The 15,892-nt window shown below is 40.3% G+C and overlaps 1 protein-coding gene across 32 annotated transcripts in view; it reads right to left on the bottom strand.

Annotated features, from left to right (window-relative positions):
• Window positions 1-15,892, bottom strand: part of TNRC6A (trinucleotide repeat containing adaptor 6A) — a 198,385-nt gene that overhangs the window by 59,902 nt on the left and 122,591 nt on the right. For 28 of the 32 annotated variants that reach the window (XM_082714754.1, XM_082714756.1, XM_082714773.1 and 25 more), the window contains one exon: window positions 9,287-9,308. The exons of the other annotated variants lie outside the window; for them this stretch is intronic. In XM_082714754.1, the coding sequence (XP_082570880.1) occupies window positions 9,287-9,308 (22 nt within the window). The remainder of the gene's footprint in view (window positions 1-9,286; window positions 9,309-15,892) is intronic. 32 annotated transcript variants of the gene reach the window in all.

Genomic DNA, 15,892 nt, shown 5'->3' with positions numbered 1-15,892 from the left:
TATTTCCATTTTACAGAATAGGCGGTTAAGGCTTAGAAGAAGGCTGCCCATGATCAAACATCTAGTAAATGGCAGAGCTTGAGTTTAAAACCAAACTAGGCCCCCAAACCAATGTTCCTCCTAGTATAAATTAAGTTTCCCCTTACTTATAAGAGCAAAATCAAACTCTCCAAAAATAGGGAAGTCACTAATTATAGCATCGTCACTCTGAAAGCTGCAAATTAAAACTTTCTATAATAAGATGTCTATACTCAGCATTTACTAGTCTCCGGTTCTGAGATTTATGTTCTATATTATTTCATTCCCACAACATCAAGTAGCCTGAATTATCTCCTTTCCACAGCATTGAACTGAGGCATGGAGGTTAAAGAACTTGCCCAAGGTCACAGAAACAAGAGCTGTAAAGGCACTATTCAAATCCAATGCTATCTGACTCAGAAGCCTGGACTTTTAACACTATGCTGTGTTTATGCTAGAATTCCATGATTATCATCTTCAGTAGAAGATTCAATACTTTTCGCTTCAGGCCAAATGCTTTCTTTCCAGCTGCTTTTATCCAGTGCATTTTCAATGAGGCTGTAGCAGAGAGAGCGCTCTCAGTACTGTTCTGAAGCACAGATAGTACTCTTACTAGAACTAAAGAACATAAAAGTGCAAAGCAGAATATACACTGGGTTATTTCCTAGTCTGGAGTTTTCTCTTACCTGGTTATAGCTGACAAAGCTATTCTTGCTAATCTCTCCTGACTTCTCCAAAATTTAAACCAGAGGACTCCTGATTTGTTTTTTTTGTTTTGTTTTGCTTTGTTTTTTTGAAGGTGTGTTTGTTCCTCAGTAGATTTTTTTTTAATTTTTTTTTTAAAGACTTTATTTATTTGACAGAGAGATAGACAGCACAAGTAGGCAGAGCGGCAGGCAGAGGGAAAGGGAGAAGCAGGCTCACTGCTGAACAGGGAACCAGTGTGGGGCTCAATGCCACAGCCCTAGGATCATTGCTGGAGCTGAAGGCAGACACTTAACTGACTGAACCACTTTGGATGCCCGATTTGTTTTCTTTGAAACTGAAGACCTAACTGCTACCAAGGCAGAATCTCAGGGCTTAGGACACAACCCTAGGATACTTCCACAAGTCTCCAACAACTATGGAGTCAATCGTCCCTGAATCTACTTTCCAACAATAGTTTGCTTTGCTGGCTGCACTGATGTCTGCTTTTCTATTTCACCGTCTCTGCCCCACCAGAGCTGCATCAAAAACATATGAAGTTACAAAATCTTTCACTGTTGGTATTAAGAAGCAAACACAATAATTTGTTGGTATTTAGACGCAAACACAACTACATATGCTAGAAATAAAATGGCCCTGATCTTACAAGCATAAAGGAGTCCTCAGCATCCTTCACTGCCTCACTGAGTATATAAATTTAGATTTATATATAAATCAACACAAATTGTTTTCCTTTCTCAATAGAAGGAAAGGAAAAATAGTGACTTTGATATACCTAAACCTCTACTATTTCCCTTGGAAGCAGAAGGCCATTTCTCCCCCTACTGTTAGTGCTGAGCTACAAAGAGAGTTACAAAGCTCAAAGACACCTTCCATAGGAAGAAAGATGTTTGCCATTAGTAAATTCTACATCAGCAAGAAACTCTGCTTCTCCTTCCAAGAGGTCAGCACACATCTGCCCTCACAATTTCTCATAAAGTGAACGTACTATGATGGCACATTTGGTATCCGAACCTAGGCTGCCCAGTTATTACTTAATACCTGCCCATAACACAGAAGTCATGACTCTATTCTATATTATGGAGAAAAACACTGCCTAGAAGGCCCAGTTCTAACAGAACTTCCCTACCTGTGTGACAGAGTCACAGGCGGGCTATGAGGCGGACAGCCTCAGAAGCTGATGCTCAGCCTCAGCCACAGTAGCCCCTTCTCTTTCCCTAACAGCCCCGAAAAAGGCCGGTTCCTACATGAGCCATTATGTGAACAGTGTCAGGCAACACACTTCCAGTCACATCTGTTTAGGCCTCAGTTTCTCCTCTGAAAATTTATGCAGCACAGGAATTCTTTGTCAAGCTACCAACATTCCTGAATTTCATTATTACAGGATTGTGACTGAGAGACTTAAGACTTTATGAAGTAAAAAGCTGAGACCACAGGTAAATATATTTACTGCTCCTAAAGTAAAATGAAAAGATGAAGCATAGTTGGGACATGGACTTGGGAGTTGGTTTCGTTCATGCACAACAGTGAATGAAACAGGGTCGGCAAACAATAAATATTTCATGAATGTTAAACAAACAAATGAAAAACAAGGACACTTTATGGATCCCAACTTTGGAAGAAAGGATTGCCTGACAATTATTTTTTATTTATCTCTGTTTCCCAAGATGACCTCATGAGCCTGCACAACACAGCGGATACTGGCAGTGACGATGAAAAGAAAGCGGAAGACTGCTTACTTACTAATACGAAGGGAACAAACTAAATGCTTTCTTCCTTTGACTCTAACAGTCATTTCAGTCCCATCCGCACAGCTGAACTGTGTCCTCTGCCTTTCCCAGCTTTCCCAGTCAGCAAGCTTACTGAAGGGAGGGCCTCACATTTGCCCGTGCTCCTCAGAAGGTACTTCTTCCCTCCTGAAGATGGCACGAAACGGAGGCGATATGGGTTTGGTCGGTCTCTTTACATCTCCCTGAAAGAGGTGGAGCAAGGTATTTCAAACTTCATTAGTTTTGCTCCAAAAAGGGACGGGTTGTAACTGCGTACAGGTCTGATGCCAGGAGGAAGCTTTTAGAAAATCACCTTCTTGTTTGGTCCTCAAAATTCCTATTATTCTTTTTCATCAACAAAGATGAAGCAAACAGTTTCAGAGCTTTCTCTAATGATTCCTGAAAAGCCAACCACTTTACACATTGCAGTTGTCAGATGCTCCCTGATTCACAAAATTACGCTGGTGATACAACTTTTGATTTCTTTGTGCTTGGGGAAGTACCATAAAACCTGTTAAGAGATCTTTCTGGGCATCTTTTTAAAACATGCATTGTGGGGCGCCTGGGTGGCTCAGTGGGTTAAGCCTCTGCCTTCAGCTCGGGTCATGATCTCAGGGTCCTGGGATCGAGCCCCACATCGGGCTCTCTGCTCAGCGGGGAGCCTGCTTCCTTCTCTCTCTCTGCCTGCCTTTCTGCCTGCTTGTGATCTCTCTCTCTCTCTCTCTGTGAAATAAATAAATAAATAAAATAAAAAATAAAAAAAGTAAAACATGCATTGTTTTAGTTCACTCACTGAGTATTATTAAAGCACTAGCGCAGCCTTCCGACTTTGTTTTGCATGTAAATACAGCGCTGTTTTCAAGGAGAAAGTAGCAGTAGAGCCCACTAGAGTTAGTCATTAAATCCTGGCTCAGCCACTCACCAGCTGCATAAACAAAAGGCAAATGATTTTTCTTAGCCTCAATTTCACTTCTAAATGTGAGGATACTATCTCCTTTCATAAGGATGCTGAAGGGATTAGATGCAGACTTATATTGTTCTAGTACACACTGATGAAGGCCTACTCCCATATTAGTTTTTAAATATCCTACACTTCACGAAGCCTCAGAGTTCCCAGTCTGCCACCCTGGTCCTTCTAAGTCCCACACATTTCCCAAAATTCAAGAGCTAAAAGATTACTCTTAGCATATGAAACTTTTAGGACCCTGCTCCAGTATGTGTTCTGAACCACTGGTAACCATTCATTATTAGTGATTAAATATTTAGAATATTCCCCTTGATTAGATTAAGTATATATAAAGCAGTGCCTGATACACAGTAGGTGCTCAAAGTTAGTCATCAGGATGTCTCCAATACGATTTCACATGCCCTGACCTAACAGCTTTTGAATATTTTGATCACCCCCCAGGAGCAATGGAGCTAAGCAATAAAATCATGTTCGACAAAAAAAAATTGTGGGGACCTGGGTGGCGCCGTCAGTCGGATGTCTGACTCTTGATTTCAGCTCAGGTCACGATCTCAGGGTCATGGTATCGAATCCCGTGTCTGGCTCCACACTCAGCGCAGAGTCTGCTTGGGATTCTCTCTCCCTCTCCCTCTGCCCTCTCCCACTGGTTGTTGTTCTCTCTCTCTCTCAAATAAATAAAATAAATCTTTGAAAAAAAAATGTGAGGCTAGAACGGAGAAAGAATTTTAAAAAAAAAAGAAAAGAACTGAGCAAGAATAATGGCTTCCAAATGTGGCAAGGAACAAAAATGTGTTTTAAATGCTGACTCAATTTTCATTAAGAATTTTTAATTAGTCCAGAAAGAGAATAGCAGCAATAAGCTATGCTACCCCATGGGATTACCAGAAAATAAATAAAATCTTTATCCACTATTCTCTATTCCTGTTTCCAGCTCAGCCTCCTTCCACCTGTCCTCAGAGCTCCGGGGTTTGTTATTCTGTGGGATATAACCTGCTTATAAAATCACCTGAAGAGGGGCGTCTGGGTGGCTCAGTGGGTTAAAGCCTCTGCCTTCAGCTCAAGTCATGACCCCAGGGTTCTGGGATTGAGCCCCTCATCGGGCTCTCTGCTCAGCAGGGAGCCTGCTTCCTCCCGTCTCTCTCTCTCTCTACCTGCCTCTATGCCTACCTGTGATCTCTGTCTGTTGAATAAATAATAAAATCTCAAATAAACAAATAAATAAAATCACCTGAAGAAAGCACTAGCATGAGAAAGAGGAAATGGGGGGGAAGGGGAAGGGAGTGAAATGGTGGATGAGAGAGAGAGAGAGGCATTAGCTGTCAAAAATTAACAGTGCTTCACAAAACAAACTGAGGGTTGCTGGGGGGAGGGGGATTGGGAGAAGGGGGTGGGGTTATGGACATTGGGGAGGGTATGTGCTTTGGTGAGTGCTGTGAAGTGTGTAAACCTGGTGATTCACAGACCTGTACCCCTGGGGATAAAAATATATGTTTATAAAAAATAAAAAAATTTTTTAAAAATTAACAGTGCTTATTCTTTTGCAAGGAATGTATAATGAGAATGTTTCCAAAACAAATCAGTGTCAGAGCTGAAAAGCAGTTTTTGAAAAATTACTTTACTTTTTATTTATTTATTTTTAAAGATTTTATTTACTTATTTCACAGAGATACAGCAAGAGTGAAAACACAAGCAGGGAGAGTGGGAGAGTTAGCAGGCTTCCCACTGAGCAGGGAGCCCTATTTGGGGCACGATCCCAGGACCCTAGGATCATGACCTGAGCCGAAGGCAGATGCTTAACGACTGAGCCACCCAGGTGCCCCGAAAAATTACTTTTCTTAATCAAGTTCCCAAAGGCATTCTGAAGAGAGAATATTAACTCCTTCTCTTCCTTTACATTATGTAAGGCCACAGGACATCCTAAAATGTATCCATCTATTCCTATACCTCACCATAAATTTTTCAGCATTTCACTCCCCTGCTGTTTCAAGGAGATATTCATACACATTTTAAAGCATTTCAAATATTCAAACATTCAAATATGCATGCTCCTTAACAGTTTTTCAAAGTTCAAGTCACAAGGTAAGAATAAAACTTTCAAGAATTGCATTGTCTCGCATTATGTTGCTCCACATTTTCATTAGATGAGTTATGAATCCACTGTACCAGGAAATAAACATCAACTTGTCTCCATGTATGAAAGTTGGTCAAGAATTTAATTTATAAGGGGCGCCCAAGTGGCGCAGTGGGTTGAGCCTCTGCCTTCAGCTCAGGTCATGATCTCAGGGTCCTGGGATCAAGCCCTGCCATCAGGCTCTCTGCCCAGCAGAGAGCCTGCTTCCTCCTCTCTCTCTGACTGCCTCTCTGCCTGCTTGTGATCTCTGTCAAATAAATAAATAAAATCTTAAAAAAAAAAAAAGAATTTAATTTATGATACTTTACAAGACCCCAACTTTTACACAAACTGTCTTACCACTGGGCGGAAGCAACATTAGTGTTATTTAACCAGAAATGGCAGTAGCCTTAGAAAGAACGGCTCATTTATGCAGAATTCATAGAGGGTGCTGCAGCCTAACTAGTCACGCTCAGTCTGAACCCTAAGATGGAGACTCCTGACAATCACAAAGACTCTAATAAAAATTCAAAATTCAGTCCCCCAGTCACAGCAGCCCTGTTTCCTTCAAGTACTTGACAGCCAGAAGTTACCAGATCCGGGCCTGATAGAGACTCTACTACAGAAGGACAAAAAGTGATGTGGACCGTGAAAACTGCAGGAGAAACTGCAATTCTTGGTTACGCAGAATCTCCTGATTGGTAAATGCTGCCAATGGGAAACGTAAAGGGTAACCAACACGCTGTGTGGAGACCAGAGGAGACCGAGGAGAAGGACAACTAGAGGCATCTGCGTATCTGGTGCTGGATTTTAGAAATGAGTTAACAGAAGACAGGGAAATCTCAATAAAGTCTGGAGTTCCATTAATACCATTATCAGTTTCTTAGTTTTGACAAAGGTGCCACAGAAATGCAAGATGTCAATCATGGGAAAACTGAGTGAGGTGTATGTCGGAAAACTCCCTACTACCTTTTCAACTTTTCTGTAAGTCATAAATTATTCCAAAACCAAACATTCAGTAAACGTAATGACTGTGTGTGCCAAACCTGTCCCACAAATTTCCAGTTTGTAATCTCTAATCACCATGAACCCCAAATCACAGATAACACAGACATTATACACGGCACCAAAATAAATACATTTTCATACACCAGAATAATGTGGCCAATCACGGAACTGCCATCGAAAAGGGTGAAGTAAAACAGTTGTCAAAGCAACAATACATTTTGAAGTGACTTTCAAACATTTAAGTAACCTAACATTCTCAGAACTCTGTCAAGTGTAAAATTAAGAAGATTCAAATACATTCATATTTTATGTACGGATGTAAAAGGATGATTTACATTTGGAAAGGATATAAACAGCAGGCGTTCAAAGATCATGCTGGAGAAACAAACACCCACGAGCCAGTCGAAACTCTAAGATGGACTATAATCAAGTGGCCCAAATTTAAGATACATCATAACATCCTAAGAAATCGGGAAGGGAGAATCCATGGCCATTGGAGTGATCCATCAGAAGATGAGCTCTGTGAGGTCTGGAAAGCCTAAAAGGCCTCCCTGGCTAAGAAAAAGAGACAGAAATAGGGATGAACATGAAACAGATGAGAATGCTCTGAAAAGTATAAAGGAGTGAGGGACAACAGGCTGGTTAGATCACAGGAGGTCAGATTAAAGAGGGCCTTGAAAGCCAAGCAGGAGTTTGGTCTTGAAGCAGAGCAAAGGGACAACTTAACATCCCTGTAGAGGGGAGTGGTGTGTGAAAACTGAGCTTGAAGAAGATGAAATTTGGTCATGTTCCAACAAATTAATTTGGCAATGTTGCCCCCTACATCATTCCACTCCCCTATAACTTTCTTACACGTCCAGATTCAAAGCCACCTTTGAACTCTGATTCCCCCTCTGATCTCACCAGTTGCAATCCTGTGAATTCTAGACCTCCTACATCTTCCATCCGTCTCCTACCCCTGCTGCCAAGACCTCAGTTCAAATTGTCTTTACTCTTTCTATTCCCCCACTCCCTCTCTGGTGCAGCACTCTGTTGGTGAACGCTAGACGGTACTGACAAAGAAGCTCCTAAGGCATAGCTTATACCTGTGACCTTTGCTGGCTCACCACTCTTTTTCTACAACTCAAACTGGTAGTTTATTTATTTTGATTCCAGTATAGTTCACGCACAGTGTTACACGAGTTTCAAATGTATAATATAGTGATTCACCAATTTCATACATTACCCAGGCTGGCTCCCTTCTCTCTAACCAGTATGAAGCCCAATGATATCCCCCCACCTCCAAGCCTACATTCTGTCCCTTCCCCCCAACATCTCTGCACTTATTCTCTGAATATTCCCTCTTCTTGTCCACCTGCTTCCTCTGCCCAGAGAGTGCCTTTCCTCTCTTTGCTCCATCTTTCAGCCAACACTTTCATCCACAGTGTCTGACAGCTTTTAAAAAAGAACAAAAAACCAACCCATGTCACTCTTCTGCTTAAACTCTTCAGTGGCTTCTAACTACCTAAAACACAGAAGTCGAAGTTCCTTAGTACACAGAGCATATAAGGCCTTCTCTTGACCTAACCCCTTCTTATCTCTTCAGAAAAACCCTCTACCCCATCCATTCATTGCTGGATATTTAAAGCTCTAGGACTATCCACCACATTATTTCTTGTCTCTGTACCTTCAATCGTGCTGATTGATCCCTCTGCCATTTCCTCTCTTATTGGATTGGCTGTTTCATCTTTTAAGATTCATAATCTCAAGGAGATTTTCCTTAACCCCCTGTGTCAAATAAGCTACTCGTTACTCCTGTGTTCCAGGACAACAACGGCATTTCTACCTGAAGCAAATCATATTATACTATACTGTGTTTAGGTGTTTCCCTCTACTGCCACTTTCTCCAGTAAAATATAAGCTAAGACTGTTCTTGTTCACTCTTAGACACTTGCAGCTAATAAATGTTACTTTAACAAACGCTGACCTCAAATAAAATCAGGCAGTACTGAGCTGCATTTCTCAACCAAATGCAGAGGTCGTACTTCTGATATAGCTACACGTGAAAATTCAGGATCTTCAAGCCTAACAAGTTTAGCATCTGAGAGCCCTACACCTTTCATTACCAGGTAGTCAACTCTTGAGAGGGTGAAGAATTCCTGATTCAGGATCTGAGAGGAATGATGTTCCTGGTTCCTTAGCAACCTGAAGGCTCCTGCTTGATGGGTACTGGGAGCTGCTCAGCCTGGCAAAATGACCATCAGGTTAGCAATCTACTATTCTCAGGAATTAAATATAGAGTGGGTATCACGGTCTGCCTCCAGGAAGGAGTGGGGGACAACTGTTTACAGAGACCAAGGAATAAAGCAAGGGATGAGGTAACAGTCCCAGAGATAACCCCAGATAAGAAGACTTTTTTACACAGAAGACTAAGGGAAGGTGCATGTGTTCAAAGACTCAAATCAAGGGAGTATGTCAAGAAGTGGTGTGCATCCTAGGAGACAGTGTAAGGTAGGTCTCAAGGTGGCATATTTTGAAAGCAGTAATATAGTAAACCATTAACCCCAAGAGATGACTCCAAGGTGTGTCACCGAAGAATTCTGTCCCCACCCCTCTGTTCTTTCACGCTCTTGGCTCTCCCAATCCTGGAGGTGAATAAAAATGCATATCAACAACCTTACTTTAATGAAAAAAAAAAAAAAAAGATAAAAATAGCTTTAAACAACGTACCTTTGATTTTTTGTTCAGTGGCCTAAAATAAAAACAAACAAACAAAAAACAATGTAAATATGAAACTGAAAGAAATGGATTGTTATGATAAAATGTTAATATATTACTATTATATAAGACATATACACTTTTATTAAATAAGGAATTTGTCATTTAGGTGAACTGCACAGGAAAAGATATGCAAAGAAAGCATGCTTTTCCCACAGATGTGCCCCATTGTCCCTGATACAATGTTTATTAATAAAGAATGTTTGAAATGTTTCTTTAGATACAGATCAGAGAAGACATCATTGAATGACATTTAATAATAAAAAAATGGCACTGCACATTTCTCATTATTTGATTTTTAAATGAATTTCCTATAACTGTCACCTCTAACATTTAATGGATCCATTGAGTTTTGCATAAGTTTAAATGGTTTCAAAAATTCTTATTTCAAATGATAAAAAAAAATTAAGTTTTCTGGAAGAAAAGCTGAATATAACCACTTGGCCAAATCAGTAATAAATTTAACTCCTGGAGGTTAGGCTGCTCTTTCAGTTAAACGTAGTTAACTTTTAAGTATTTTTGAGTGGGGAAAAAATTTCAAACATATCTGTCACTTCTGACACATCTGATAATTCATTAAAATTACTGTGTTCAGAAGCCAAACTGACGCCAACCCTGCTTTGCCATATTTGCCCCATTGTCCACCGTCTCTGACATAGTAAGAGCAGAGCTGCCTCAAGATACCTCACTCAAACTTCAAGGGCCCCACAAAGAAAGAACAGATTAAAGACAGAGGCCACAAGCATAAATCAACTTTTTAGTTAAGGCCAATTGCATGGGAGTCCTAAAAATAAAAGATAAAGGGACAGGCAGGGAGGTGAGGAAAGACTGAATAATTCGTAGCCAATAACCAGGAATTGTTCCTAAGTAAAGATAAAGCTTTCCTTAAGTGCCATGGGGCACAATAATTTTTCTTACTCATATTAAATTATTGTTACCTAAAATAGCATTTATTGAATTTGACCATTATAGAACTAGATGGTGAAGGACTCTATGGCAATTACCCTAATCCTCAAGCCCTACCAAACAGTCTTTCCCTAGTGAGCCAGAGTCAGTCCAGACAGTGAGCAACTTTACCAAGTTTTAGAGCACTAGTGTTATGCTAAATAATGGAGGCCCATCTTTTACTTCATATGGATCAAAAATTAAAAAAACAAAAACAAAAACAAAAAAAACTGATGGAAGGACAATGGCAAAAGACCAGATAACCAGCTAGAACACTTATTTTAATTCTGGAGAAATTGTTTTTAAAATCTGATGGTAGATGATCAGTTTTATTAGAGAGACCTTGGTATATGAATACATTATGAGAAGTACCATGGCAAACAATAAAATACATAATTTTCTGAAGCCAAAACATTACAGTACAAAAATTATTTTATATGCTGAAAATCTTTTTTTTTTTTAACTCTTTCCTAGTCTCTTCCACAGTTTACTTCCAACGGAAACTAAGTTACAATACACAGAAGCCTTGATCACAGTATCCCCAAGATAGACAGTACTGCTTTCACTGGCCTTAACATAGAGGATATGTAGTCTCCAACTCCTCCAGAAAAACTACTCCAAAACAAGTCCACATTGCTTCAGAACAACAGTCTACTCATTCAGTACTCTGTCATCCACAGAGAATGACACAGAGAAGACATCTAAAGGTGTCTGCCCGTCCGAATACTGACGAATATACTGAAGGAATTTAACAGAACCCAAGAGCTTCTGACTGATTAAGAGGAAACAGAACTCAGCAAGTGCCACTTCTTTAAAATAAGGCTTTGTGGGTTGGTCCAGGAACCTAGCATACTACTCAAACTGTTCAAAAGATAATTTTCCTAACAGGATCAATGATTTTATGAGTGTCTGTCTGTCTACACTGTTCAAAATGGCAGCCCTGTCCACATGTGGCTACTGACCCCTGAAGTAAACCGAGTCTAAACTGCTTTGTGTAAAATAGCAGTTTTGTACTTTTTGTTACTTAAAAAAGGTAAACTATCATTAATAATATTTGATACTGATTACTTGTTAGAATAGTAATGTTTTATATATATTTGCTTATATAAAATATGTTAAAACTAAGTTCAAATTTCCTTTTTACTTTTACATGACCTTGTCATTCAAACCCTCTAGGTCTCAGTTTCCCAATTCTTCAAATGGGAGTTTTGGGAGATGACTACTTATCATTCAGGGCTATTATGGGGCTCAAGTACAACACAGGAAGATTTTTTCTTTACAGTATTACTCAAATGTGAGATTATCACTATAGACCCTCTTGTGTAACAGAATTAAAGGATTCTGTCACATCTATAAAAATTTTTCCATATTGAGTATCTTTTTCTTAAAAACAAAAACAAAAAACAGAGGCGCCTGGGTGGCTCAGTCGGTGGAGCATCCACCTCTTGATTTCGGGGTCATGAGTCTGAGCCCCATGTTGGGCACAGAGCCTGCTTACTATCAAAAAAAAAAAAAAAAAAAGAAAGAAAGAAAAAGAAAAAAAAAAGCCTGAGCTGTGATTCCACAAGCAACTACTACAACCGCCTCACTTCATGAAGGAAGCTATTAGACAAGCGGCAAACACACAATATGCCACCTTTTCTGTCCGACTCCACACCATTTTCCCCTAAGCTCCCTACGTGTGGGTACCGGACTGCCTAAGAGCTCAGTGTCTGAAGTCGGACTCTGAATCCTGGCTCCACCATTTAACACCTGATGTGACCTTGACTAAAATTAACTTCTCTAAACCGAAGTTTCCTCATCTGTAGGACAGGAACAAAAACACCTCCCCCAGAGCTGTTGTGAGCCTAGAAGGATTTAAATCATGAAGAGCTGGGGGGAGAGTGGCCCTTAAGGACCCGCCGGGCATGCAGGAAGCACCAAGAGGTCTTAGCCACTGCGGCTGTCACCAACCGCGATAGCCAGTACCCTGGCTCAGTCCTTTCACTCTAGGAAATGGCCCAACTCAAACACACTCCAGGTTCCCAAGTCCAGTTTTTTTTTTCTCTTTTCCTAATCATCTACCGTATCTTCACAGTGCCAGGTATTACAAACTAACATCAGGAAAAAAGAATTGATGGCCTACTTTAAATGAGATAATTAGGGGTCAGAAAGCTTTTCTAGGATTTCTTCACAAGCAGCACTCAGCCTAAACCTCAGGCCCGCTATATACAGTGTTGGGTTTTTTGTTGTTGTTTTTTTTTTTTTTTTAAAAAAGGGAACCGAGACCAAGTGGAGACTAGTCAACTGAAATCCTGTGAACACTTGACTGCCCTGCTCTAGGCCTGACTATGTTAACCACCCAGGCTACTGAGAAACTTTCACTCATTGCGCTGCTGAATAGGATCCTCACGACAACATGGACTTCGGGAGACAAGACGACTGACAGTAAAATTTCTGAGAAGGGGACTGAAAGTTGGAGGTTTTCTATAACGTAGTCTCACTTAAACCCAAACTGAGTACATTTAAACCCACAAAGCCTGTAACAATCCCCTCAGCTCCTAACACAGTAACAAAAATAGTCATGAACACTGACTTCAAACATTCTGAACCCTAAACGATCCCTGTTTGTACTGTTGCTTCCCTCCGGCCCCTCAACCATTATATGCTTTCTAGGAACTACAATTACATGCTTAAAGTAAAGGTTATACTAAATTATCCCTCTATAATTAACCTATTTCTCAACCTCCTTTTCCCTTCATTACATTTCTCTCAAGATTCCTTCTACAAATTTCTTCTAAAAACAGAACCTGGAGATTAACAAGCTACTGGTACCTCTGTTGCCCTTTTTAAGTGCAGAAACTACATTCCCATACTGTAACAAATTATTTCGTAAGCCCTGGAATTAGGAGATAAGTAAACAGCCCTCTTAGATATGAAATAGAAAGCTTTTCAAAACACAGAACTAAAAATAAAGCCGTCCAGTCACTGATCTCATTGTGAGAGATGTGCCCCGGCTGAAATATAATGAAAAGCCTGTAATTTTCATGTAAAATTTCTTCAAAGAGGAATTTAGATACTTGAAATTTATATTTAAGGAGACAAAAAACTACCAGAGTAAAAACATTACAATGAGCCTCACTGGTGTCTCATCATTTATAGAAGGAGCTGTGCTACCTGGTTTTTATTTAAAACAGAAAATAACCTGTGATCTGACTATGAATTCCTTAAAAAAATACAAAGTGGCCACTAGGGACCACGCTTCTGTACACACAGAAAAAAGACTTGTTAAATGCCTTACAGAAATTACCACGGTAATATTATTTGTGGCTTTAAAGTTCACCTTTAGGGGACGCCTGGGTGGCTCAGTTGGTTAAGCGGCTGCCTTCGGCTCAGGTCATGATCCCAGCGTCCTGGGATCGAGTCCCACATCGGGCTCCTTGCTCGGCAGGGAGCCTGCTTCTCCCTCTGCCTGCCATTCTGTCTGCCTGTGCTCGCTCGCTCTCCCTCTCTCTCTCTGACAAATAAAAAAAATCTTTAAAAAAAAAAAAAAGTTCACCTTTAGGTTGTGAAAACTAAAGCAGAAAGTATAAAGAATAGACAGGGGCACCCAGCTGGCTCAGTTGGTGGAATGTGCGACTCTGAATCTTGGTGTTGTAAAATCAATCCCTAGATGCAGTGTAGAGATTACTCAAAAACAAAATCTTAAAAAAAAAAAAAAAAAAGTACAAAGGACAACACCATGGCATGGCACCTAATTTTGGAAAAGTGTCGGGCAGGGTGGGTGGTTGGGGTCTAATCAGCTTCCCATCCTATTCCTAGTTCTGTCACCCTGACAAAACCAAACCATGGTTTGGTTGGCCTCTTCAACTTATGTTAATGCTTGACTTCTTTCTATCTAAAATGAATAGATCAGAACAGATAGTTACCTGAAATATTTTTCAGGAATAAAAATATATAGGTTTTTAACATGTGCATACATTACATGAAACCTGCAGATTGTTTTTACTGTAGTGAGTTTATGTTCCAACATTCGTATAAATGGGCCTGCCTACCTGTCTTATGTAGATGTCTGCCACCTACCCGCATACACCTGCTGGCTCCTACTACAGACAAAAAACAAGCTTGAGGAAACTTGTCTTAAAACTCTTGTGACTCACAATCTTTCATATGGGCTGTAAGTGTGCCATCTTGGGATTCTTTCTTGTTTTGTTTTTTTAATAGCTATTTGGTAACAACCTATAGAAATACCAGCTGTCCTTGCTACACCAAAGTGTTTACTCAAATTCAGTTGTAAGCTGATTATTTGGAATTTGAAGAACACTCTTATTTACAGTAGCAGTCTACTCTACTACACTTAATATTTATTAGAGGCATTAAACTTCCTTTATATTGTGTTCAGTGGCCAGGGTGCCTGGGTGGCTCTGTCAGTTAAGCCTCTGCCTATAGCTCAGGTCATGATCTCAGGGTCAGGGGATGGAGCCCCACAGGCAGCTCCCTGCTCAGCCGAGAGTCTGCTTCTCCTTCTGTCCCTCCCCACCCCAATTTGTGCTTGCTCTCTCTCAAACAAGTAAATAAAATCTTTAAAAAATAAAAAATATATATATTGTGTTCAGTGGTTAAATATTCCTGTGTCTACAGGATACACAGGATCTAGCAAAAGAAGAAAACACTCCCCGTTATCCCTAAGCCTCTGTGATGATTCCAGTAGGACATGGTTAAGGTGAGAGACTGGAACCGGGTGAGGCAGAGTTGGAGTGGGAGAGTATAAAAAGCTGTCATTTCAGATCTGGTGCGAGGCTAAATGGCACAAAGTCATCATTCACATGTTAAAGATACTGACTTGGTGAGTCAGAGATTTAGTTATCAGAAAATATAAAGACGAACCTTGGCAATTACAGCCATTATTTGTGTATGTTACAACCTTAAAAAATTTACTCACATCACACATTTTAAAAATGTAACTTTTAAAGAAATCATTTGAGCAATGACCTCCCTTTCTCAAAACTTTCTCAGTAAATAGGGTAAATCCTAAATAAACAGACTTCATTATATAGTACCTTAGGCTTCTTCTCTAGCCTTTCGCAGACATCCTAACTTTCAAGCTACATACGGAATTCCTTAGAAGCAAGGATCAACCGGCTAACACAACACTCAGATGCTTGCCAAACCACCGTTTCTACATAAAGTACACCTAAGCATCTTCTTCAACAAGTCTCTGAAGTTTCTTAGAAGCTCTCTTCAGTCAGTAAATCGCCTTCACAGCACAGACCAAGAGTTTCATAAGCCTCCCCCAACCTTAACTTACAGAGGATACAATTTTTTCCGCACCACAAATCCCAGCTAAAGACTGATCACACTGCAAAGACCAGCCTGTACCAACATGCCTCTGACAAAGGTCTATGGCATCATCAGTGCCAAAACTCTATACTAGAAACCTATTCTAAACCCTGACTATGACAATGCATCCCTCCCAGTCACTCCTGAGAGCAAGCAAAAGGCTAAATGCTAGGGCCACCTATCACCTCTACCCTTACAATCGTCCAATGCCCCCCACCTCCCACCCTGTAAGTACTTGCTGGTCATGCTGTCAGCTCAGCACTCCAGGAGGAAATTTTCTTTATCCCTTTCTAT

Source organism: Mustela nivalis, assembly GCF_964662115.1.
Source record: "Mustela nivalis genome assembly, chromosome: 19".
NCBI classification, from domain to species: domain Eukaryota; kingdom Metazoa; phylum Chordata; class Mammalia; order Carnivora; family Mustelidae; genus Mustela; species Mustela nivalis.
The sequence above is the reverse complement of the archived record's forward strand: the minus strand, read 5'-3'. Positions and strand labels throughout refer to the sequence as shown.